The sequence below is a fragment of the Urocitellus parryii genome, chromosome 1 (genome assembly GCF_045843805.1).
Source record: "Urocitellus parryii isolate mUroPar1 chromosome 1, mUroPar1.hap1, whole genome shotgun sequence".
NCBI lineage: Eukaryota > Metazoa > Chordata > Mammalia > Rodentia > Sciuridae > Urocitellus > Urocitellus parryii.
Window position 1 is genome coordinate 91,276,757 of NC_135531.1, and position 26,107 is coordinate 91,302,863.

Genomic DNA, 26,107 nt, shown 5'->3' on the forward strand with positions numbered 1-26,107 from the left:
TCTCTGCCCAGTTTTTTGTTTTAATAAAAGACTTACTTTTAAAAATTTCCCCACAGATTTAACCCACACTGATAGTTTCTGAACTTTTTTATGGTTTTATGACAACTTTTAAAATATTTTTCTAGGTTTTTAAACTCTCTGAAAATCAATAATGGTTCCTAAAACTGGAGAGTAGATTTTTTTAAAAGTTAACCATAAGAAATAGTAAAGAAATTAGATACAAACCTTTTAAAGACCAGGTTGATTTTTCAAGTAACAGTTTTGTTGATATTTTTTTCAGTTGCATAAAAAAATATTTCTTACAAAATTAGAAATATTAGGATTTTTAAAAAGAATATGAATGAAATTGGAAAGGTGCTGAAGTTCAGTAAGTCAGCTTTAGCATCTAATCTGCCAGTACCCCTTATATATTTGGGATTCATTGCTGTGTATTTATTTATGCGGGCAATGAGCTTTTCAGAGTACACAGACTATCAAGGGAATTAAAGTTCATTTGAATTATTTATTTGTTGGGAGTATGGGTTTCTAATATTTTTATAGTCAGAAGGAAAAAACATTAAAATTTAGTTAATGTTTTAGTAGCTAATAAAGAAGAATAATTCAGTCTCTCCCTACCATAGATACACACATACACATATGTACACACACATACACATGCACACAGAGTACAGAGTCATTTTAAAACATCCAGAAACTGAAAACTTCTCAATAAGAAAAATTTCTTAAGAAGCTTACTGCAGTATGTTAGGTGGACCCAACACTCAACATTTCATGTGAATATTATTACTCAAAATATTTCTTTAAATACTACTAACAAAACATCTCTCCAAGTCTTATCTTTCATTAGTGCCAGTTACAGAAATTATGGTTACAGAAATTATGCCACAAAGTTGTCACATTGCTACTTTTTAAACATTTTAAACTACATGTGTATTTTTTTCCACATTTTTATTGGTGTACTATAGTTGTAATGATAAAATTTGTTACATACTGGTACACTATAGCATCATAATTTGGCAAATATAATTTCTTTGTATTTTCCCTTTCCCTCCCCTTGTTGTTATTTTTTAAAGAAAATAACTCATTAGGTTACTTCTGCCAAAATTCAAGACAAATTTTAAATAGTTTACAGTTGAACAGAGGAAAGTTTGGTTCAATGCTCAACAAAAAGGTTAACTTGACCCATAAGGTACATTTTCTGTAACAAAAAAATATAGGAAAATTTAAATGGAATAAAATAAGTAAATTGAATAATCTAAAATATAAGCTTTCAGTATAGTTTTATAAAAGAACATTTATGTTCATTTCTAAAAGAATAAATAGCTAACATAAAAATATAAGTGAATCAAATGTTGCTGGTAATCTAACCAAGTAAGGAATTATCTCACTCAAGAATTAATTAAATACTCCTTCTCCCTCTCCTTCTTTCTCCCTGATGTAAGGAGAAAGCCATCATCTCCCTAAGCCATCATCTGTCATAGGCATGTTTGCTACATCTGAGTTAGACCAGGTGGAGGAAGGGTGGAGCTGTGAACACTCAAAGGGTGGTGAGAAAAGGTCATCAATAGCTCACCTTGTTCTTGACCTTGAAGAGGACAGGGCCTCTGAAGGTTGGGAGCAAGCTTGTATTAAGTAGTCTGGGAAGTTTGTTATTTGAAGAAAATGAATCTTTTTATGTCTTTTTATTGGCTTGGTGCTTCCCTACATGATGTATTCTGAGGAATTTTCTTTATGCAGACATTCAGTCCTTTTCTCATTTACTAAAATATTTACGGAGCTTCTATGAGATTTGGTGCTAGAGATATAGCAAACAACTAAACAGAAGAAAATAAAGCAAAAACTCTTCTTTAGGGATCATACATTTTATTGGGAGAAGACAAATAAAATAAATAGGTAAGTTACACAGAGGTGATCATCTCTGTGGAGTAATTTTATATAAAGCTGGGAAAGGAGCCTGTATTGTAGTTTAAAATGGGTGACCATAGAACTCTTCCTGGGAAAAATGGAAAATATGAACAAAAACTTGAACAATATGAGGGAGAGAGAGAGCCACATGGATAACTCGGAAAGGAACATTCCTGTGGAGGGGACAGCAGGAATATACCTGGGTGTCTGTGAGATCCCTCAAGGAGACAGATTGGTTGGAAGAGAGGGGAGAGCTAATGACCAGGAGAACAGAGTTAACATTTACTGAAATGGGACTGACCCTTGGAGAAACAGGTCTGGGATTGTTAATTTTGAGAGGTCTGTTAGGTATCTAAGTGAAGAGAACCTGTGGGCAGAAGGGTGTGTATCCGAAGTTCAAGGGCAAGAACTCAGCTGTTGATACAGATGTAGTGTTATCAACATACCGATGGGATTTATCATAAGATTACCATGCTTGCTCAAGGCAGAAAGGAGACAACCCCAGCTGATTCCTGGGCAAGACTACCATTAGGGGGCTGGAGAGAAAAGGAACATTTTTATCATTTATAGAACTTCAGGTAGCAAAGGAAGCCCCAGAGAACAAAATTAGGAATTATGAATGGATGTCACAAAGCACAGAGGTTTTTTTAATTTTTATATATTTTTTTGTGTGTTTTAGTACTGGTTATAGAACCAGAGGTGCTTAACTACTGAACCACATCCCCAAATCTTTTTTATATTTTATTTAGAGACTTTTGTCTCACTGAGTTGCTTAGGGCCTTGCTAATTTGTTGAGGCTGGTTTGAACTCGAGATCCTCCTGCCTCCACCTCCTGAGCCGCTGGTATTACAGGTGTGCATCACCCAGAGCGCGGATTTTTGAGTTCATATACAAAACAGTATTCCCAAAACTAAGCCTGACAGCAATCAAAAGGGCTGCCTCTCTGGCTTGGAAAATATTCACAAAAACTCAGGTTCTGGGGCTTTCAGCCAGGGAAGGGAAGGAAAATTCCTGTGAATTTGTCTATCACCCAATAGACATACAGTAGATGGTATTAAATAATATCATCACAAAACCACCAATATGTTCTGTATATGTAAACTAAGTTGAGGATTATGGCAACCACTTACATAAATGAATGTTAATCAAGTATATTTTGGTTTGAGATGGCTGATAAAATTGAATCCAAAAAGATTGTCAACAGCATCCTCCCCTCACTTCTCTTGCTCTCTTTGAGTTTAGAGACAGTCTTTTAATGTAATGGCAAGCCTTAATTTCTGGGTCTCCCCACCATAAGTCATTTTCCATTCCCACTTCTATATAAGACACTACTTGAAGAAGAGAACCAACTGTGCCAAAGAATTCACAGTTCTGTGAGGATTCGGCTCTATTATTACATATGTGAGGGTGGAATGCTGGGAGGAAAAGAGGTCAAAAGGAAGGGGTGATTGATGGCAAGTGGGTAGAAGACTTGCTTAAAATGTATTATTTTGGCCCTGAACACCCACAAAATGTTCCATTTTAGAATATTATTACATAAAGTATATGCATAAAATAAAAATAAAAAGTTTCAAAAGAATTATTGATAATCATCAGTCAGAAAGTTTATAGATCCCTTAGAGAAAAGCACAGTATTTGCCATACCTAATATAGGATTAAGATTTTAAATTATAAGTCTACTACTTCATGCTTGCATCTCCATATACAGAAGGTAGTCCTATGTGATGTTGGTATTGGGATGAACTGCATTCATTATACTGCACCTCACCCCACAACAATCCAAAGGCAACTTTTCAACACCAAATAGTCCTTTGCAGGCATCCATCACAATAGTGAGATGACCACATGGAGAAAATTGTGATTATCTCAATGGTATCATAGAAAAGCCAATTTTAGCTTAATAAAAACAACTTGTGCCTTTTTTCTTCCCCTTTCTTTCCTCTGAAAGCACCAGGTGTTCTGAGGTATTTGATTTTCTCTTTAGGGTATTATTTAAAAAATTAAAAGGAAGGTGGTGAAGAATAGACTTTCTTCACCCATTTCTAAGATTTATACAAAGAGAAAATTACAGGATTCATGTGACAAGGAAGACTGTTTTAACAGTTAAAGTGAAAAACATGAAGTGGGAGTTGGATTGACTGGTATTTGCAGTAGAAAAAAAATCGAGAGTACTGGAGAATGGAAAGATTTAGAACATACAGCATAGCAGTTGTGTTTGAAAACATCCTTCTAACTTGTTTGCTCTTCAGCCATAGATATCTAAAGTGACAGAGGCTTCAAATTCCTCCTCAGCCCTTCACACCTTCAGCGTGGCACCCATAGAATTGATACTGTTCTGAAATTCACTGTGGTAACATGACAAGGCTGCTGCTAGAGTTGGAGGCAACCTCCTCTGAAAGTCTCCTGTGTGTTCCAGTCTCAGCGGCTCCTTTGGATGGCACTGGGGCATACTTGCCTGGAGTGTTACCATTCTCATCAGCAGTCAAAGCAAAAAGTGCACCAAATCTGAATCAGGCTATGAACTTTTCTTAGCCTACAATGTAGGTGACAGCTAAACAAAGGACTTCACAAGGTACAGATGCTAAGAAAAGCACCCAGTTTGGAGTCTTCTCTGCTGTCCACACTGCTGCCAGCCCTAGACAGTGCCCCTGAGTGTGCTCTTCCCCTTTTGGCTCCTAGATCAAGTCAGGAACAGGAAGGGACAGAGAATTCCAAACACTGGTGTACTTCCTCCAGCTACATCCCCTCTCTCTTTTTCTTCTTTCTGCCCTGCTTCTCCAGGGTACAGTTTATGAGACTTCAGATGCTGAGTTAAAAATAAAGTAACAGTAGATTTTTTGTGGCTCCCCACTGTAATGCTGTACAGTGAAAAACCTGTGTTTTCCCCTCGGCTGTAGTAGGGAGAGTAGTTCTGAAAAGTCAAGTTTAGGCTTTAAGATGCACATAGGTATTTTTTCCCATATGTTTTGAATTGCTCAACTGAAAGCAGAGGAGAGAATTTAAAAACAAACCAAAACTCTGACAACCCAATCTGCAGTCTGGCCTCACAGGAGCTCACTACACCTGGGCCTCACTACACACCTGGCCATGCCCTAGCCTCACTGGCTTCTATCAGATCCTTGAGTGTGCCTTGCCCCCTCCTGCCAATGGATCTTTGCATAGGTGCTCAATACTTGAAATCTCTTCTCTATCTTTCCTCAACCACTGCCCTCTTCTCCTCTGCCTAGTTAACTTCTCTAGGTCCTTTTTATCTCAGTTCAAACTTGGCTTCACCCAGTCATCTTCCCTAACCTCTGTGTCTAGGCCAACTCCCTACTGAAAGCATTAACCCTTCAAGCACTTCCAGCTGTTACTTTGCATTTTTATTTATTTTTATTTTTTTAAATTAGCATTTGTCTCCCCAACTAAACCGTAAGCTCAATGATGGCAGATTCTTGTTCCCTTTAGGTCCCCATTATTCCTTCAGCACACCCTGTTGGGGCTCATCATAAGAGGATGCTTAATAACTGTTAGATGACTTATTCAATGAGTGAGTGAATAAATTATTTCTTTTTTAATGAATTTATTTATTTCTTAGTTTCAACTTAGTGTCTTTCATATTTTTCTCCAACAGTTATTAGGTAGCTTAAAGTCATCTGATAAAGAAGGCCACTCTGTAGTTTTAACTCAATAAGTACAAAGGATCATACAGCTCGTCTAGGACACTGAAGAAAGGAAGGAAGTCAATAACCAAGTGTCCTTTTATTTTTCTTCCAGGACTTTAGGAAAAAAAGGGGAAATCGAGGATCAATGGTCCCTGTAATTGATTGGCCATACCTGATACTTTAATTTTAGGATAATTTCCCAAACAGATCACAGTGATTTTATTTGATAAAGTAGAATTCATTATAATCTCTAGATGGACTTTCAGTCTCCAAATGTTTTAAGGGTGTCATCATCTTATAAAAAAAAAAAAAATCAACACTCCCTGGCCTACATGCTCATTAGTAAATAAATACCAAGTTTGAATTTTTGTTTGATTTTATATGCAATTGAAATTACTTTTTTAAAGGATTTATCTGGAATCATGGGAATTCTGAGATCATTTACCAAAATTAGACTCTGCTGGAGATTGGGGTAGGAGATATCCTGAGAACTTTGTGGAATTCATTGTTTGGTGAACAGTAACATGAATGATAAGGTGATTTTAAAAAGTGGCAGACAGTTTGACTCACTTAGAAAGCAGCCAGAAAATCATTAAATGGTTATTGACTATTCAGAAAAGATGGTTGTATTTTAACATTTTTAAAATATTTTATTTTTATGTTTTGGGTGCTAGGCACACTCTACCACTGAACTATACCCCTAACCTCTAAACTGCATTTTAACAAACTGTTTTATACCTTGAAATGATTTCTTCTCCCCCAGTTTTGTGTAGTTTGTTTTGCTAATGAGGTGTAAAAAAAGATACGAAGAACAACCAAGTGCTTATAAAATTAAAATGTAGACTAATGAATATCTTTTCTTGAACTAAATTGAGAGTAGCCAACTATCTCTCACTCTGAGATCACATTAGAAAATCACTTGTGAGGACACTGGATACCCAGGAGACTTAAAGTACTGGAGTGCCAGAGCCCACAATTTATTTTGAAAAGCTTTTGACTCTTGGAAAGGGTTCAGGTAGCTTACATGGGAGTACTCTGCTGATTCTGTAGAAAGTCAAGGTCAAACTAACTAGTACTTGAAAACATTTAAAGGCTATTGAGAATGATATCTAATTATGTCTAGTGCCTAGACTTTGCTTCATCCTAACTTTATATTTTGATTAAAATATTTTAAGTTCTAGGGTTTTTTTAACATGCTTTTTTAAGAGAAATTTATTATGAAGAGCAAGACCATTTTCTATTTCTTTTGTCTCAGTTAATCTGGTTGTGGGAAATTTAGCCTTTCACACCACAGGTTTACTCACATTACAGCATAATACCTTACAAGGAAATAAACTGCCTGTGGAGAGTGTGTTGGCACCCATATTAGGAAGGTGAGAAATTCAGATGCTCCATAGAGTGGATCCCACAGGCACTTTGTCCTCCAACGTTCAGGCTGTTTGGACCTCTTGGGCTGGGAACTATGAGAAATGGTGAAAAAAAACCTGACCCTAGGGGGAGTGTGTCAGCACGGGATGGGATGCCTGATTTCTCCAGAGCTGACAGAATGAGTTCCCACAGGACAGCATACACAGCAGCCACAGTAGCAGGACAGGTGGGAAGTACAGCAGGTTCTGCAGGGTCAGATGCTGGTGCCTGGCCTCTCTTTTTGCTTGAATGATCAGTAACTAATCCTTAACTTATACCACAGTGGGTAGCAAGTCAAAACTTAAACTTCAAAATCAGTGAGTCTAATTCACTTAGATTTGAAAGGTACAAAACCCAAGGCTCATAAAATGTGAATAAAATAGCCTTCCCAGTATTTCTATATTTATGATTAAATGTGATTGTGGGGCTTGATAACACTTCAGACCAGAGAAAAAATCTAATGGGATGACCTGAGTCTGGAAGGACTAATGCATGTTAAATATGCATGTTAATTAGGCATGCTTTCAGCTCCCAGCCTGGAAGAGTTCCCAGGGACACACACAGGCAGCAACAGCCCTCCTGGAAGTGGCAGCCTAATCGGAGTTCCCTTTGCACTGGGATAAACAAACATTTGCAAGTGGGAGTTCACTGTTGGGGCTGCTGAGACTTAAAAGCACCTTCTGGGAGGTGCAGGTTGTCCGAGGAAATGAGAGCTACTTGACAGTGAACAAAGTAGGCATTGAGCATGCATTTTAAAAATTTTTTTAAAATTAAATCTTGAAAAGAATATTTTCTAGGAATATAGTTCATTGTAGATAAGAAAAATGACTTGGATCCAGATACAGTTCCTTTAAGGGCCCATCTTGCTGAATTGCTGTTTGGTGTGCTAGTATGCACACTCTCGTGTCACAGTGCAGGCTCTTCATCTCTATATTTTATGTAACACAATTTCTACAGAAAAGAGAAAATCCTGATTGGAAAGGGGTGCGTAGAGGATAGTATTGAAAGATGTCAGTGGGAAATCCACAGTAATCCTTCCAGTAAATCCAGAGACCCATCACGACAGCCTCCTTCCAGAGCTCACATTAATATTCCCACTGGATATGACATTTACAGCCTGCATGGCAAAGGGATCCAGTTCACTCACTCTCCAGCCTCCACCCTGGAGGAGAGTGTGATGTCCTGGTCCCAAAGACCTCCCTCAAGGAACTCTCAGCCTTTCTCAAGCTGCTCCTTCTTCAGGGAACCCACAAAGCACAGATAGTGCTTTAGTTCAAAATAGAAGAACATCTTATTCTGGATTGTACACCTGAACCCTCTCTCTCCATAGATGGTAGGTTTCTCACTTCTCTTTCTCTTCCTTTGTTAGTTATGCAGACCCTAACTACACCAATCCTCAGTGCAAACTGCCACAGCCAGTTAACTTTGCATTTTCACATCTCTGGAGGAATAAAAATATAAAATACTTTGCTATTCTCCACTCCAGGGCCATTTCGTGGCTGGGAAGTCCTTCCTTTTCACAACAGTAGGCAGGGGTAATATAAGCAGGCTGATTGTGCACAGAGAAGTCCCCCTTTCTCAGTCCATGACCCCAAATTGACTGGGGATAGCTTTTCCTTGAGGACCCACCTGTAATTCTTAATGCAAGGACAAGTACCCAGACCCCTCCCAGCTTCTTTTCCAGCGTACCAAAGTCAGAAATTTGCTGCTCCTCTTCCCTGGTCCTGTCCCCCATACATTTAAAACAGGCACTTGCTGGGTGGCCCCTGCAGATCTCAAGGTGGCATCCTTGTGCCTTCATTTCCTTTTACTGTGCTTGACTTTGATTTCTTCCTTTTCTGTGTACAAAGCTCTCTTTAAAGTAAGAGGTCTTTGGGAGCAGAGATATATCTCTGATTCGAGCAATATCATGAGGTTCCAGTGAAGAATCTTATAATCAATATTTTTTATGTATCCCACACCTGGAAAGACTGAAGATCTCCTACTAAAGTAGACGTAAGAAACACTGTAGCCTCATACTGTGGGGAGAGAAGTCTGATTATGAAAGGGCTCTGAAGTTTTGTGGATGAACTTGTTTCTTCCCCATTGCTTGTTATTATCATGTGAATGTTGCATGTAAGCTCCAACCTAACACAGTTTTCATTCTTTCTGCAGCACCTGAAATTCTTAGAGGCTGTGCCTATGGACCAGAGGTGGACATGTGGTCTGTAGGAATAATTACCTACATCTTGTAAGTGAAGACAAGCAATCTTTATGCAAGCCGTTTGCCTTTGTGTAACATTGTCTAGGTATCTATAGGTCTCATAAGAACCGAGATGATTATTGTGATTTTCTGTTCACACTAAATATAGTTGGTGATAGAATTTTTCTCAAAATGATTTTTTTTCTTTTGTAATTTTCTTGGGACCAGAACCTCTGCCCAGGGCTTTTCTATATCTCATTTTTGCTATGCAATGTATAGCAGATTTGGGAAACAATTCATTATTTGATGATCATACAGAATGTGAAATCAAAGTCCACCTACTACACTTTCTCTTGTTTTATTTTATTTGCATCTTGTTGAAAACAATTAGGCCTTTAGTCCTTTTAAGAGAGCAAAGGGCTATTTTTTAAGCAATCCCAAATTGGTACATTTTTTTATCAGAATATTTTAAATGCATCTTCATTATCAATTTTGTTTCCTTTTTCAAACTAACCCTACACAGTTTTCATTGGGAGGAAACAAATGAGCTAAATATTTCACCCTCTGGTATCACCAACTCCATTATAGGCCAACTGTCTAACAAAAAATAAGGAATTTGGGAAAATTTATCAAAATGATGATGGAATTGCAGGCAATGACAAGGGAAGTCATAAACCAAACAGAGATTTGGCTGGAAAACAAGATTTCCTTAGAACTGAAAAGCAAGATGTCAATAAGTACCATTTAGATGGTAATGCATAATTAATTTTTGGAACCCATATTGTTCAAATCTGGAAAGAGATTTTTGAGGATTTGAAAGTATATTTGTCTTCCCTCTCCTTTCATGCTGGGGATCCAACCGTGGACCTCAAGAATTCTACCACTGAATTATGACCCCAGCCCAAAATTTATTAGCCATAATAAAACACACAGAGTGGGTGACTTCAATAACAGACATTTATTTTCTCACATCTGGGGGCTTGAAGTCTAAAATCAGGGTGCAGCCTGGCTGAGTTCTGGTGAGGAGGATCTCTTCCTGGTTTGCAGAAAACTCCCTTGTCAGCATGTCCTCACACAGCAGGGGTGGGAGGGAAGTGCACAAACTCTGAGGTCTTTTCTCATAAGGGCACTAACCTCATCATGACCTTCCTGACTTCCCTAAACCCAGTTACCAAAGGCCCCATCCCCAAATACCATCATATTAGAAGTTACAGCATCAACTTGTAAATTTGGAGTGGGGGAGAACATGTCAGTCCATAGCAGAAATTTGTTGTTGTTTTGTTTTTAATAGTGATCTTAGAAAGTGCAATGTGTAGGTCATGTGAGCTAGGAATAATTGGAACAGAATGTCATAATTGAAACAGAACTTCCAGGCAAGTTAGCAGACTCTACATTCACCCAGGAGGGTACATTGGTTGATAGCCCAGATAAAAAGGTTTAAAAATCAACCCATAAAATAGCAATCTGCTAATACATAATCGCAAAAGATATTTTCAGTATTTAATTTCCTGTTTTTCTAGAAATGTGTTAAAGCTTGATTTAAGAGGTAGTGAGCCATATTTTTTTTTCTTTTGCCACAAGAAATGCTTAACTCATTAAAATAAATAACTGACTCTACTTTGAGATTTCTTTCATACTAGAGAAAGAATATCATCCCTGAATTATGCAGGAAATATATCATACTTCATATACACATTTGTATTTCACATTAAGTGTAAAACCAAACCATACAAATAAGGATTCAGGTTTGGTTTCAAACTTAGAGTGTGAATGAAGTGTAAATGTACCTTATGACAATCCGTGTCAAAATGTACTAGGAAGATTTGAAGCATTGATAGTATAAGAGAACTTTGAGAGATGGAAGGAGGAAATTAAGTTACATGCACCCTGAAAGATGGAAGCATGGATTGAAGAAAATTCCATGGAATGGGTCACTGACATAGGAACATAAAAGAGAAAATGCAATCATTGGAGAAACATTTTATGATGACCTGGAAGATAATATTTTCCTGTCCCCAATTCCTTTTCCTTAGTCCATTGCCAAATTATACAAACTAGTCTTTATATTTATTCTCTGTAGGTCATTAATTAACAAGAATTTTTATTGAAAGTGAAAGTAGTGGCTCCAAAAATGAACACAGAGTTGCTGCTTTGAACTAATATGGAGCTAAAGTTTCACACTAATTTCTGTCATCCTGTAAACCTGGGGACCTCTTGCTTAATCTGTAGTTCATTAATAATTGATGAAATCCACCTGGCAAGGTTCATGGGCACATTTTCTCCTAAACTCAGTGGCCTATTGATGGCCTGAGACTGTGCCCTCTAGACACCTGTCTCATTGCACCAAGTGACCTAGAATCAAAGGGGAGCGAAGTACAGAAATTACCAAAGGAAGAATTCGAGCTGATGACTTTTTGCCGATGCTTCCTGGGAAAGTAAATGTTATGACAGAGCTACATTATGAGCATCAGTTAAATCCTTTCTTCATCTCCCAAATGTTGAGGTATCTGTTCTACATCTACTTGTCTGTGTGTACATAAATTCTGGTGCTTATCTTTGAATAGAAGTTTGATTCTTACTATAGATATAAATACCTCTGTTCCCCTTGCCCCTCATCTATGACTTCTACTTTTAACACTTTACTCTCTCCTTAAAAGCTCTAGCTTGTCCCCACCAGGCCATTTTTGTGCCATGGCCCATTTCTAAAGATGAGGTTAAGTTAGAAACAAAGGCCATTCTGTTGTTTCTCCCAAGAATTCTGGTCTTTCTTTAGAGTGCAGGACTGGGCCTTTGACTACTGCAGCAATCATACCAGAATCACATAGCATCTGAAGTTCAAACCCTCTCCTTCAGTCTTTACACTAAGGTTCTTCCCAAAGGCCTGGGGCTTCCCTGTATAAACACTACAAGCTTATATCCTCCCAGCATCTCCTTCAACTGTCACTGTTGGAATTAAAGTATTACCAGTTCTGAAAGGTTTGTGCACTGTGTGTGTGTTTGCTAATGTTGACATAATTGAGATGGAAAAAAAGTATTCAAGCACTCTAGCTTATCACTTTTGTTCTCAGAGTTTCAGAAGGGGAAATGCAAGGAGCTTCCTTAACTGAGTGTGGAAAGCTGGCTAATTTCTTCACGATTAGCAACACTTTCCTAGTGTTGTGGAGGGATGGGAGGGCCAGACAAGGACGACTTTCCTCTTCTCCAGGGATGGACAAGCATCCCTCTGTCTTTATGCTTTCCTTCCATAGGTAGGTCAGGAGCAGCCTGAAGCCGCATCGGGGAGGAGAAGTGGCTGACTCTAGGATATCTGGAGGAAACAAAGACTCTCCCAATGAAATATTCCATGAGTAAAAGAACACAAGAAAATACTTCTTCATAGAAACCCATCATTTTAGGATACACTTAAATTTTTCATCCTCTGCACCAACCTAGCCAGCACGAAAGGAATAATTTGAGAAGACGTCTTTTATTCATTATTTTATCCCCAGTCTTTTCAAAAGCAACATATACAACACATGGGCTCATTTTGACAGTTCCCCTCTTGTCCCAGTGATTTCAGAACCCCCACCTGTCTCTAGGCAGTGGGGAATTGGCAACTTGCTTTTCCTCTCACCCTCTCTTTAGGATGCCAGAAATGTTCTTCTGTTCCTTTTTGTCCCACTTTTCTTATTCATTTTCATGCTGATCCTGTGGGAAAGAGAAGATGAATATAGGTGGAATATCTTTAAAATGTAGGAAAGAAAGAGGGTCACTTACAAGGATGAGGCAAATTTAGGCTGTTTGTTGTCGGCTTCTGGTCACTGAATTTTAAGTCTTTTTTTCCAGCACTGGGGATTGAACCCAGGAAGGGTCCTCTACCATTGAGCTACATCCCCAGCCCCTTTCTCTCCTCTCTCTCTCTCTCTCTCTCTCTCTCTCTCTCTCTCTCTCTCAATTCTGAAACAGGATCTGTCTAAGTTACTAAAGCTGACCTTGAACTTGTGATCCTTCTGCCTCAGGCTCCTAAGTCAATGTAATTACCAGCACAAGCCACCATGCCTGATCCTATATTTCTATGGAGAAATTCAGTGAATAGAGATGAATAAAAATAAATAAAACTCTTATTTCCATTTTTTAACCTCTTTACTCTCAAAATTCTAACTCTTCCATTTTATACTAAATGGGAACTCTCATCAACCTGTCTTAATTCTCATGAAGAAAAAATTGATGGAAAATCTTTACCATAGTGCTTATAATAATGTATGCTATTGTTATTGTTCTTTTTGTGTCATCATAATAATTATATTTTTTCAGAAATCATACTCACTATTCTTACTTCCTTGAGATGTGATTGCGTTTTTACATTATTGATCATGAATTGTAACAAGGCAATTATATACTTGTGCTGAGTAGACTTACTTTTATGTATTATTTCTATTGAAAAAAGGAGGGCTTGAATTTCTGTAGAAATTTGATGAAATATAGTCTTTTAAAGATACTTTATTTCCTGTATTTTTCCCCCTCTAGACTTTGTGGATTTGAACCATTCTATGATGAAAGAGGCGATCAGTTCATGTTCAGGAGAATTCTGAATTGTGAATATTACTTTATCTCCCCCTGGTGGGATGAAGTATCTCTAAATGCCAAGGACTTGGTAAGTGTGATCAAAACAAAATGAAACACAATGGAATAAATTCATATTTAACGAATTAATGGACATTTTAAAGATTATGCTCTGATTAATAATTAGTGGTTAATTAATTCCCCTAGTCTTTTCAAGGCAACATATATATATATATATCATACACCCTGATGCGGACTCCTTTTGTAGTCCCTTTTTTGTCCCCTCTGACTTCAAAACCTCTACCTGACTCTTGAGAGCAGAAGCATTAATGCATTTTTCTTATAGATAATGAAAGGTAGGTATGTTTTGACTCATCATTAGCTAAATTATCACAAACTACAATTGTTATTGTATTAATGAGTTTCTACCACCTGACAAATGAAGAGACTTGCTTATGACAAAAGCTGTGCTAGGTAAATGCAAACCCAGTTTACACAAAATTCTGTTTTAACATGGCTTATTATTACCTAGAATTAGATAGACTTCATATAAAATAATGTCACTTCCTGAAATTTCATCCAAACTTATTAAAATATCCTGGAAGTAACACAAGTTCTTCCTTTACGGATCCTTGACATAGAGTCATGAAGTAGAAATAGTGTATTTTGTTTCTTTTACACTGCTTCTCACCTAAGCTAATATAGAAGCTCATTTGCATTCAGGAAACACCCTCTTCGGAGGGGGCCTCCTCTTCTAAAAAGATGATACGAATGTGTGGTTCAAACATTTATCATCAGTGATCTAGGGGAAAACCCACACAGAAATAACCAAAAGCTGACTTTTGAATCATAGAGGGTTGAGAGGGATCTTGGGAGTCATCTGATCTTTCCCTCATTTTAAAGATAAGTGTGCTAAAGACCAGAAAATTGAAGGGACAGGGGCTGGGGATATACTCAGTTGGTAGAGGGCTTGCCTCACATTTACAAGGCCCTGGGTTCAATTCCCAGCACACAAAAGAAAAAGAAAATTGAAGGCACAGCCAAAGATGATACATCTTGCTAGTAGGAGAACATTATTAAAACTGACTACAGTTTCCAGACCCCTGTTCCAGGACTTTTCCTCCATCAACATTTCTTCCTTTTACTTCATGTTATTTCATGGAACAGATCACTTAGGGCCCATGGCTTTTCCTGCAGATGGAGAAGAGGAGCGCTGTGTGTGGCATGTGAGGATTTTGCACCACACTCCAGACGTCTCTTACATCCATCACTTTTCTCCACCTCTGCTACCACTATCCCAATCCAAGACACCATCCTGAAGGACCTGGACCACAACCTCCTCTCTGGTCTCCCTGCCTCTTCCTGTGCCCTTCTTAAATACACTCCACACAGGATGTGGAAGTCTCTGCTCTAGACAAATCCAGTGTCCCCAACCCAAATATGCAGTCCTTTATAAATGTTACAGAAAAGACTGAAAGGCAAATCAGATATTATTTATTCCTTATTTTACTTGCTGCTTGATTTTGTTGGCCTGGGTTCACTTCTTCATCCAAAGCCCCTCATTTCTTACCAGGCCAAAGTCCAGAGAGATTGACTCCCTTGGAGACATTATGATGGACTTGAGATGAATGCTGACATAATACAGATCTCAGTTTCAATACAAGCTCTACTAACTAGAAATGTCTAACCTTAGGCAAGTACTAAATCTGAGTTTGTTAATCCCTCTCTTGAGAACTGGAGCCAGTAATTCTAAGTAACCTTAATTCTAAAGATTATTAGTTTTTTAAATTATATGCATATAATAATGCATAAACAAGGGAATTAAGGTGTTAATCAGATCCAATCATGTAAGAAAAGGACCTAGGGAAGTGTCTATAGAAACCTACTTCGTGTCTATGTCTAGGTCTCAAAAGTAGAGACATAATCAGAACTTTCACACATCTTTTGACTTCAAATAGACTATCTCTCATATCAGATCACTCCTTCTGAGTCCAAGGCTTGGAACTATTTTATTTGTTGATCTTCTTGGCAATTTATTGCCTGCCATTCTGAGAAGCAGAAATGGACCTTTCAGAACAGGTTGCCTTTGGTTGAGTTTAACCCTTTAAGCAAATCATACCCCAAAGCCAGTGACTTTTTTGATTCTAAAATGACTTTTACTCTAGCTCTGGGCTGGAGCACCCTCCGGAGATTAAAGAAAAAGAACTACACATCCCAGGAGTATCATAAAATAGTTGGACTATTGCCCCTTTTGTTTGCCATTTAATCTCCATGGAAAGAATGATGATGCATGAATGATTCTGTTGCCATGGAGATGTATTTTAAGTTCTGAATTCTAGGTGATTCTGAAGTACAGCTTAGAATGATTCAGATGCTGGTTTTACCTTCAAAGAATCAGAGGCAAGTAGGACCTGTTTCTTTGACCTTTGCTCAAAAGCAGTCTGCCTCTTGGGGGACAGGTTTCAGTAGGGTCCCAATATCATCTACTGCTACCTGCAGGAGTTCCTGCCCACTGTGTCCCCTGAGGGCTTATACCCTTTTTAAAAAATGTATAATTAGTGCTACTGCTCAGAAAATAGAACAAGACCTAGAAGATCACAAGCTAGGGGCATGTTCAAGCCACCATAAAAGTTTCCTTAAATCTGTTTCTTTATCATTTCAGGTCAGAAAATTAATTGTTTTGGATCCTAAAAAACGGCTGACTACCTTTCAAGCTCTCCAGCACCCTTGGGTAACAGGTAAAGCAGCCAATTTTGTACACATGGATACGGCTCAAAAGAAGCTCCAGGAGTTCAATGCTCGACGCAAACTTAAGGTAAAATGACATTTTTTCTTTTGTTTAAAAAACAAATATTGGGGCTGTGGTTGCCTAAGCACATGTGAGGCACTGGGTTTGATCCTCAACAACATATGATAAATAGATAAATAATGAATAAATGTATAAAAATACAATAACATTATTTAAAAAGATTATGTTCTCTTTCTAGGACTAGTAACCATTTTCAGTGGCACCAGGGGAAAAAAAATCCTGCTTAGAAATCCCAACAGTGCTGACATTAAGCTACTCCAGTTTCTTTATCTTCTCATAAATTCATCATTAATAGTAGGGGAAAGGTTTTTTTATACTGAAATTTGGTCACCAAATACACTATTGCTGCTTCTCATCTAATTAAGGCTAAACAATTGGAACAGCATTTTTCAAGAAACTGATGTTTATTCAGGAAGTTGTTTCCTTCCTGAATATGTGAAAACTGGAAAACAATTTTTGAAACTAGACTTCATAATATAAACAACTCTACTTGATAAACATTAACATGATTGAAATTAGAAATTATTCATCAAAATGTGTCCATTTCCTATAGAACACTTATAAAACAAAGACTGTATACTTTTCTATGACATAATGGTATTTAGAACTAGTTATAGAAGGGGATCTCCAAACTTAGGGTTCTCCTCAACCTTTTTTTACTGGCTCATATAGATTAAATAAACTGAAGGGCTCCATGGCCAAATTAATTTGAAATACCCTGGATGAGTGTTGATGTAACATGGATCCTAGTGTTCCAGGAAACAAATACTTTGGGAAACAATCTAAAATTTGATCTGAGTCATCAGTTATCCAGATTATGAAATACTCTAATTTGAGATTAGAGAGATTTTTTTTTGGTTCATTCTCCAAACAAGTTTTCATCCAATGGTGTTAGAAGAACATACTTTGAAAGACTGAACACCAACTTATAAAATATACTCCCTAAAAACAAAGTAGGGGTTTAGCTCTGATTTGGGATTTTAAGTGGAGGTGACACATCTGATGCCTTTCTGTCTCCAACCAGGCAGCCGTGAAGGCTGTGGTGGCTTCTTCACGCTTGGGAAGTGCCAGCAGCAGCCATGGCAACATCCAGGAGAGCCAGAAGACTAGCCAAGAACCTTCTCCCATCCAAAGCAGCAGCGAGAACATCAAAGCGATGCCAGAAGTAGAGAACACCCAAGGAGATGGGCCCCAAGTGGCCGTGGAGGGTGAAGAGGCTGAGTTGATGAAGGTGCAGTCCTTAGAGGAGGTGAAAGATGAAGATATAAATGCTGAGGAAGTCCCCATGATGGAGCCCGATGCTCTGGAGGACGAGATAAAGATTGCTGACCCAGAAATGGAGGAGAGCCCAGTGGAAGAGAAACTGAAGACTGTGGAGGAAGCAGCAGACCCCAGAGAAGGGCAGGAGAACCCTGCCGTGGGACTTGGAGTTCCACAACAAGATGTGATCTTGCCAGAGTACTAAGTTGACTTCCTTTAGATCCGGAAGTCAAACTCTGGCATTTTATGTGCTTTGTCCTTCAGCAAGGAAGGGTGTGGAAGCATGATATGCACTAATAGTGATTCTGTTTTTGAGGTGCAAAAAAAAAAATACATATATACAAGTTGGTAATCCTAACTTCAATGCATGTGACTGCTTTATGAAAATAATAGTGTTTTCTATGGCATGTAATGGATACCTAGTACCGATGAGTTAAATTTGAAATTGCAAGTAAACACAACCCTTAAAAACACCCATTTTCAGCAACCAGTGGCAGACATTTTAAGTAAAATAGTACAAATTAATTTTCCTTTGAAAATCTAGCCATCCTACATCCTTTGGGTTTCTTCACAAGGCAGTAATTCCTTTGAACTGCTTCTCAGATAATACTAGGAGATGCTATAAAATATATTTCCATGGCCTACCCAATATTTTTCAGCATTAATGTGTTCAAAACTGTTTACAAGGAAATGGATATATAAGTGATAGTCATACAGAATGTGCAAAAAGTTCCATTTACAATGGTAAGAAATTGAAGCATACTTATAAGGGCCATGAATTCATATGCCCCTAAAGTTTATGTGGAGAATGTCCTCTTACTTATATACACCATATCAAAAAAAATCAAAATGTTATTAATAATTAACTCTGCCATTAATTCTGACATTTTAACAATCCTGGAGAAAGTATTTTACACACACATGATGAATTTCATTCTTCCCTTCACCTACTGTCCAATAAGATGCTATTCAGGTAGACAAAATTAAGGAAGAATTAAGAAAATTAAGGAAGAATAAAGAATAAAGAAAATCAGGGAAAGAAAGGGGTAACAGAATTAATTCATTTTCATTTTGCAAATAAAATTAATTCATGAATTTATAAAACCTATAGATAGGAACATTTTTATGGATAAATCTATAATTACAAAGTTTCAAATAGTTAGAAAAAAACTATTCCACAAATTGGTGCCAAAATGTCTGAATAGAGTAGATCATTCATTATTGACTTTACTAGAAAAAGACAATTATTGTGTATAAAAACTTTCCCCTCCAATTGACAATGTCTAGACAAATTCTTTATAAGCTTAAGGATACTTATGAAATATAGTATATCTTTTTCTCACACTTGGAATGAAAGTGCTCACATTTTGGAATGTAGCGAATAAGTTTTTCATGTCAAGAAATTTAGTGCACAAATTTTTATTTGCCTTAAAAAGTGAATAAAAATGAAGAAAACAATGATTTCAAATCATACTCTTGAGAAGCTAGAATCTAATATTATAATTTGTATCTCCAGTGTATTTTTCTCCGACTTTAATAGCAGAACCATTCTTCCCTTAAATTACACTGAGTCCAAGTACCTCAAATTTATTTCTAGTTTGAGTTGAAATTAATATTTTACCAAAATCTTGCATAATGTAATACATTTGTGGTGGGTTTTTAATAATTTTAAAAAGAATAATTTTCAAAGTCCAAAATGAAAACAATAAAAATGACCAGCATATAAAAATTCTCATAAAATAGAGATCTTAATTTCTTTTGGCTCCTCCTCAAAACCATTACATTGGAAAACAAAGTCTCTGTGGCTACTGGAGGTTATTGGATCTCAGTGTACATTTTGCATTCCAAGCACAAATCTCCTATTCTCCGAGAAAGGAAATAAGGTAGGGCTTCTGGTATTCCATAGTTTAGGAATCTCATAGGTCACAGCCATAGAGGAAAAGACTCTGAAGAAGCACATAATCTGAGTTCAGATGATCTTTTTTTTGTTTTATTTCTATTAATAGTACTTGTCCCCTTCTTCCCTCTTTTATACCCTCTTAGAATTAAAATTTTGGCTATTATAAAGGGCTCACTTTTTAACTTGCAAGAATGTCTTCTTCATTAAGCATTAAGATTTCCATTTAAGAAGAGTAATTTCTTGGTAAACTTTTACCCCGTGAGTGTGTGTGTGTGTGTGTGTGTGTGTGTGTGTGTGAAGTGTTCCATTTGTCAAAAGAGGAAATAGGAGAGGGAAATGGGGTTCTATTAGAGAACAGCAATTAGCTGGAAGATCAGACCATATCATCCCTCCCATCTGGCGTTCCAAGGGCAGGTTATATCATTCCAACACTGGGGCTGACTGGATCCGTTGTCCCTGTGGATTATAGAAACAGCATTACCATTGCCATAGCCACACAGTTTCAGAGTGAATTTAACCATTTTTAACCATTTAAATGATTGTACATGACCTTCCTTGGTGAGTACTCAAGAACATGAAGGTAATTCCCTCTTTAAATCTGTAAACTGCATCTTCTAAAATTTTGATGGAGATTTTAGATTTTTATTCCATATGTTAAGTCCTGATAATGCCCATATAGTGACTAATGAAGTCATTTCAGTGGGAAACAAGTCAATCTTTCACAGAAATGTTCATTTCAGTAAAGTAATTCAGATTTCATAGAAATAAAATCTAAGCTAGCATCATCATGTTATCACTTTTGAAAGATCATTGCTTGTTAAGATGGGATACATTGTCTATCGCAAGGATGATTTAGCTAAATAACAGTAGGCAAATAGAAACTTAATTTGGAAAAAATTCATAAGGTTACTTCTGACAATGTAGTCTCAAAGCAAGATAGTTTTTAAAATTTCAGCAAATAACAATATTTTGCATTTTAGAACTGACAATTATCACATTGCATTATTGGTTTCTATTTTGAGAAGTTCAGATGCATAGTGTAAACTACATTATTTTACCATAAGAGTCAATACTGAACTACATCCCCCATTTAAAAAATCTAAAAAACCCATTTAAAAAACCCAGTAGTTTCTTTCAAAATATTAAGGAAACATTTGTCCCAGGGACACATGGACTAGAAATTAGAATAAGATGGTTGTAGCATTTACTATATAGAACAAGAGCTGTCTTGTAATACAAGCCACATATGTAATTTTAAATTTCCTATTAGTTACATTTTAAAAAATTAAAAGATGAAATTATAGTATCTTTTAACCTAATATATCAAATTTCCTACATCAATATATAATCAAAAAATAATGAAACATTTTGGATTGCTTATTTTTATACTAAGTTTTTGGAATCAGGAGTGTATATCATATCTTTAGTATATCAAGCAGTCAAAACCCACATGTAGCTCATGGCTATTGCATATGGCACTAGTCTAGAGTACTTTTTTTATTTTAAGCAAAGTGACACTTGAACTTTTATGCTTATGTCTGAGCTGCCTCAGTTTCCCACATTCATGAATTGAAGAGAGGCCAAGGAGAAAATATTTCAGAAATATTGTAGACTGCAACAAGCAAAAAGCTATTGGCTATTCCCACCCATTCATATGGCTTGATGAAATGTTTCCTAGCACAACTTCAAAGAACAGCACTTAGTCCCGAGCATTGCCAAGTAATCTCTTTGCCACAGTTCCTCTTGATTTTTCTCTGGGCCCTGTAATCCTAACTACAGACTAAAGCCTCTTGAGTACTGCCATAAAGCCAACAGTATTCCTGCTTACCAGTGTCTGCTGTGGGTCCACTCTGTGTCCCCATTGAGAAAGGACTACACACAGAACCCAATTTGCAATTCTGAACCAGTATACCATTCTTGTGTCACAGGCAATATATCTTTCTAGAAATCTACTGAAACTTATAAATTAGCATGATGAAGACTGTATGAGAATGGTGATATCACATCAGTTACCCTGAAATGACTATTGGCTCTCATTTTTTACACGTAGTTAGAAGGGTTTAATCAACACTGCCATTACACATGGATTTTAAAAATAGACTTAGAAATTTTTTAAATACTGATTTTAGAATAATCATCAAGTTTCTATAGTCATTTTTAGTGGCAGACTTTAAAAGACATGAAGTTTGCCTTTTACTGTGACCTCAATTACATAGTATTTTAAACATGTTTTGTAATTTAGAATGTTTAGCAATGCCTATTTCCAGTTTCACATACAAGGTGACTGATCGTGGGTTGCCTACAGGCTGAAAATTTAAAGAGGGCTGTTTTGTTTCATAATCTAGTTTTTATTGCACAGAAGCAGCTGGTTGCATTTCAAATTGGAAAAAGAAAAGTAAATGCCAGAAAAGGCAAAGGATAAAATTAGTAAACCATTTATTCTGTTTTAGGGTTGTTCTTGCAAAGTCAATTTAAAAAAAAATTAAAAAGAAGTCAACAAACTGAGTTAACAGTAGGATTTTCTTGATGAAGGTGGACCTGATATATAATTGACAAAATATACAGAATGGAGACCAATTGCATAATTACAATGCCATTATGTAATTTATTTGTCATTGCAGAGTATATTGTCTGGTTATCTAGGTCTACTAGGGAGGATGCAAAGTCTGTAGGCATTTACTTATGTAATAGGATTTGTAATATCCTTGTAATTACTGCCTATTAAGTCATATTTCAATTTCCTTAATGATCAGCAGTGAAATGCTCCTGTTCAGGGTCATTGCTAAATTTGAGCATTTATTGGTTGAACACTGCTTAATGTTTAGACTCTGTGTGTATATGCAATGTTTTTGAAAAAAAAACATAGACATGTAATTTCAACATTGGTATTATAATATAACAATTTGATAAATAGAAATGTACCCAATAATTTTCTATACAAATTTCTAAGTCCTTTTATTCCCTTGAAACATTCAGGGTGAGTTTCCAGTACCTTGACAAACAGAAAAGAGAGGAGAGACAACCCAGTAATAACCAAGTTCAACATATCCTCTTCCTGCACTTTAAAATTTTTAAGGGCAAGATTTTGTTGTTATTATATTTTTGTGAATATCATATGAGCTCATATAATATGTCACTCCAATCATTTTCATACTTAACTTTGGGAGCAAAAACAAATATGATTAATTTATATCTGGTTAAAAAAGATTTTCATAAATGCTCTGTGATATTCTAGTTGATCTGATTGCACAATTTTAGCTTTCTTCCTGATTCTGTTCCCTATCATCTGGCCCAGAGGTACCCTTAGAGCAAGATAGAAGCCTTGCCAGAAAATCAGACTACCTAAGAAGCTTGCAAGAATCAGATGCTACTCCAGAGAGGATTCAAAGCAGCCACCTGGTTGAGCTGAAATTAGCCAAGTGAGAGAAAGCCAATTCCCACATTCTGACTGAAACCTTGAAAGTGGTTTGTTTCAATATTAGTATATTTCCATTGATCAATAATGGCACAAGATTCCACCAGTTGTTGACTCTTTCCTTGTCCTGGTTTGCCACCATTAATCCCAAATCAATGTTTTATTTCATCCCTGTGGCCACCCATTGTATAGGGTTGTGAGATCCTCTAAAGCCCTGGTGGGAACATCCAGACTAGCTGGAAAAACAAAGATCCTTATTAACCCAGAATTTAGTTTGAAACTCTCAACAAGATTAAGTCTTAAAAATCACCTTGTCCTTCTAAATAGTTGTTTTCAGGGAATTTTAAGATTGACCTGGAAAATCCATAGAAATGGAATATTTGTGTCCCATCTGAGCTTTGCTATGATTCATTGTGTTAATAATGACAGATATTTAATCTTTGGTCAGACTGAATAATCCTTACTTTCCATTCTAAAGATTATTACAAGCTACTCAAATACCCTGGACTTTACCTTAGATTTTTTTGAAAGCTATTGTTTTTCTTAAGCTCTCCCCTAATTCTAACAATCAGTTTCAAATGATAAAAATTTACTAGGTTTGCCCTTTCTTTTTTTCTTGATACATGGATAATAGTTCATCTGTTTTGCAAAATATAATTATAGTCATACTTGAAAACTATCATCTCATAATGGCCTCCATTTATCCTAATCTATTTTTACACACCCACAATACAGTTCATATACCATGGCATCAACTATAAATAGCATATTTATTATTTTTTTTCTTTTCATGGCATTATTAGTCTCAGTATTATTTTCATAATTATCTGTAAGCAAAAAAAAAACGTTCTATTATATCCATTCATTAATAGTTAGGTCAAAAATGACTTAATAGTTTTTCATTCTATGTCCAACAGATGTTGCTTTTTCCCTCAATTTTTAAAAATGCCTTATGAATTCAGTTAGTGGGGACAGCTGACTTCTGGTTTAAGTAATTCCTTATGATCAGGAACTAAGAATATAAGCAAAAGGGATTGTTAATAAGAGTCAGGGGCTGGTGTTTATATTCTGTTGTCTGAATGCCAATCATTCTTTTAGCTCTTTTATTAATGGAAATACGACTTACATATTTGAGATATACATATAAAAACTTACATACATTTTACAGAATCAATTTCCACATAATTTTTCCAGGAATTAAATTGAAATCTCCAAAGAAGAGTTTTCAGGAGGTTTACAGAGCAAATCTTTCAAAGGCTGTTTTCATTGGAACATATCCAAACTATTGTTTGTGGCTATTTTCATACAATCAGGGGAAAGTTGAGTATTTTTAAAAATGACCGTACAACCCACAAAGCCTAAAATGTTTGTTTGGCTATTTGGTCTTTTACAGGAAAAAAAAAATCAAAAAAAAAATTTGATGGCCCTGGTTTTCCACAGCAGCACCCCATGTTTTTTGATGGCCTCTAGGAATGCAGTTTTCTGTACTGTAGTTCCCCATCCCCCTGAGATTAAGGTTCTGATTCTCATTTGCTTCATCAGAACTTAGGTGAGTTTTGTTTGATGTTGTAGACAGTCTCACAACAACTGCTGGACACAAGACAGTGAAATTTCTCTACCAAATTGAAAATTCAAAATTTCATCATTCCCCAAAAAAGAAATTTATATGAATGGAGTTCGCTGAGAGTGGAAGTTAAGATTTCTGGTACTTTGAGCGTGCTTTAGAAACTTGATCCTTATATTTAAAAAATCATATAAATACCTTAATACATAATCATCTGTACCTTATACTAGCATTTGCACATTTAAGCCAATCTGAAGTTGTTAATGAGCTAAGAAATGAGAGTCCTTTGATTCTGAATCTCTTAAAATATTCTAAAACAATTTATATCAATTGAACCTCCATTAATAATTTTAGAAAATATGCTCTATTATGTGATTTTCTCTGATAAAGAATTGTTCATCAACAGACCAGGGAATAGGCAAATGACCAAATCTTTTATGTAAGAAAGCAACATTTAAATCCCCATGCTTTTCTGAGTGTTCTATATTTCATTTCTTTGAAGAGAAGGTCTTGAGTAAATGCTTCCTTTACTTTTCTTACATATTTAAAAATTCAAGAAGGGCCCTTTTCTTCATCTATTTCTGTCACAGAGAAATTATTCATTCCAAAATATCTGCCTTAAGGGAAGCAGGTAACCTAGATATTGAGAGACATTTAGGCATTCATGACTCTTGTGTTTCAGTTTGACTTTCAACATCTGTAGTCTAAAGGATATTTAAGTTAGATATTGAAGTAAAAAACTCATTATCAGCCTATTATTAAGAATAACTAAAATTATATATATTATGATTCTAAATAATACACTCTTTTATTTAAGCGACTGCAGGAATCAATAGTACAGAACACAGGAACAAAAGATATGAATCGTCCACCAGTTGGCCATGGTTGATGTATGCATAGGAAAGAGAAATGTTTGTTTGGCTATTTGGCTATTCCAATTTAGAATGGGACTGGAATGGAAGAGGATGAAGATGACAAAATGTAAATAAAGAACTCTACATTTTTACCTTCCTACTTTCTGAATTGCTCAGAGTTTGAAGATTGTTGTTGATGGAGTTAAACATCTTGCAAATGAGTAGACCAAAGAGCTGGTTTTTGTCCTCAAAACCAAACAGCTCATTTTAGGGGAACAGTAGGCCAACATGGAAGAATGTTTTAAGGACATGATTGGCTAATGTTGAAGATTTTCAGAAATAGCCTATTCTAGGTACCCATTTCCCCAGTAAACTTTCACTGAGAAACTATTATATGCAGTGGAGAAGAAAAAAATGAATTAAACCCAGTGCCACCCTCCAGAAGTGAGCTTTTAGTTGGAAAGAAAAGGCAAGCCTGTGCTAAATCTGGACAGGTTGTAGCCCTGTAGGAAACAGGGAAAAGCTCTTTTTTGCAACAAATGATCAAGGAAAGCTTCATGGGCACATGGGCTGATTTGAAGGACTAGAAGAATCTTTGCAGACAGGAGAAAAGGGGGCATGTCTG

General features: G+C 36.5%; 1 protein-coding gene across 1 annotated transcript in view; it reads left to right on the plus strand.

Annotated features, from left to right (window-relative positions):
- Positions 1-17,954, plus strand: part of Camk4 (calcium/calmodulin dependent protein kinase IV) — a 230,935-nt gene extending 212,981 nt beyond the window's left edge. The window contains exons 8-11 of the mRNA XM_026391313.2: positions 9,111-9,186; positions 13,645-13,771; positions 16,343-16,495; positions 17,514-17,954. Of these exons, the coding sequence (XP_026247098.1) occupies positions 9,111-9,186; positions 13,645-13,771; positions 16,343-16,495; positions 17,514-17,954 (797 nt within the window). The remainder of the gene's footprint in view (positions 1-9,110; positions 9,187-13,644; positions 13,772-16,342; positions 16,496-17,513) is intronic.
- Positions 17,955-26,107: the final 8,153 nt, after the last annotated feature.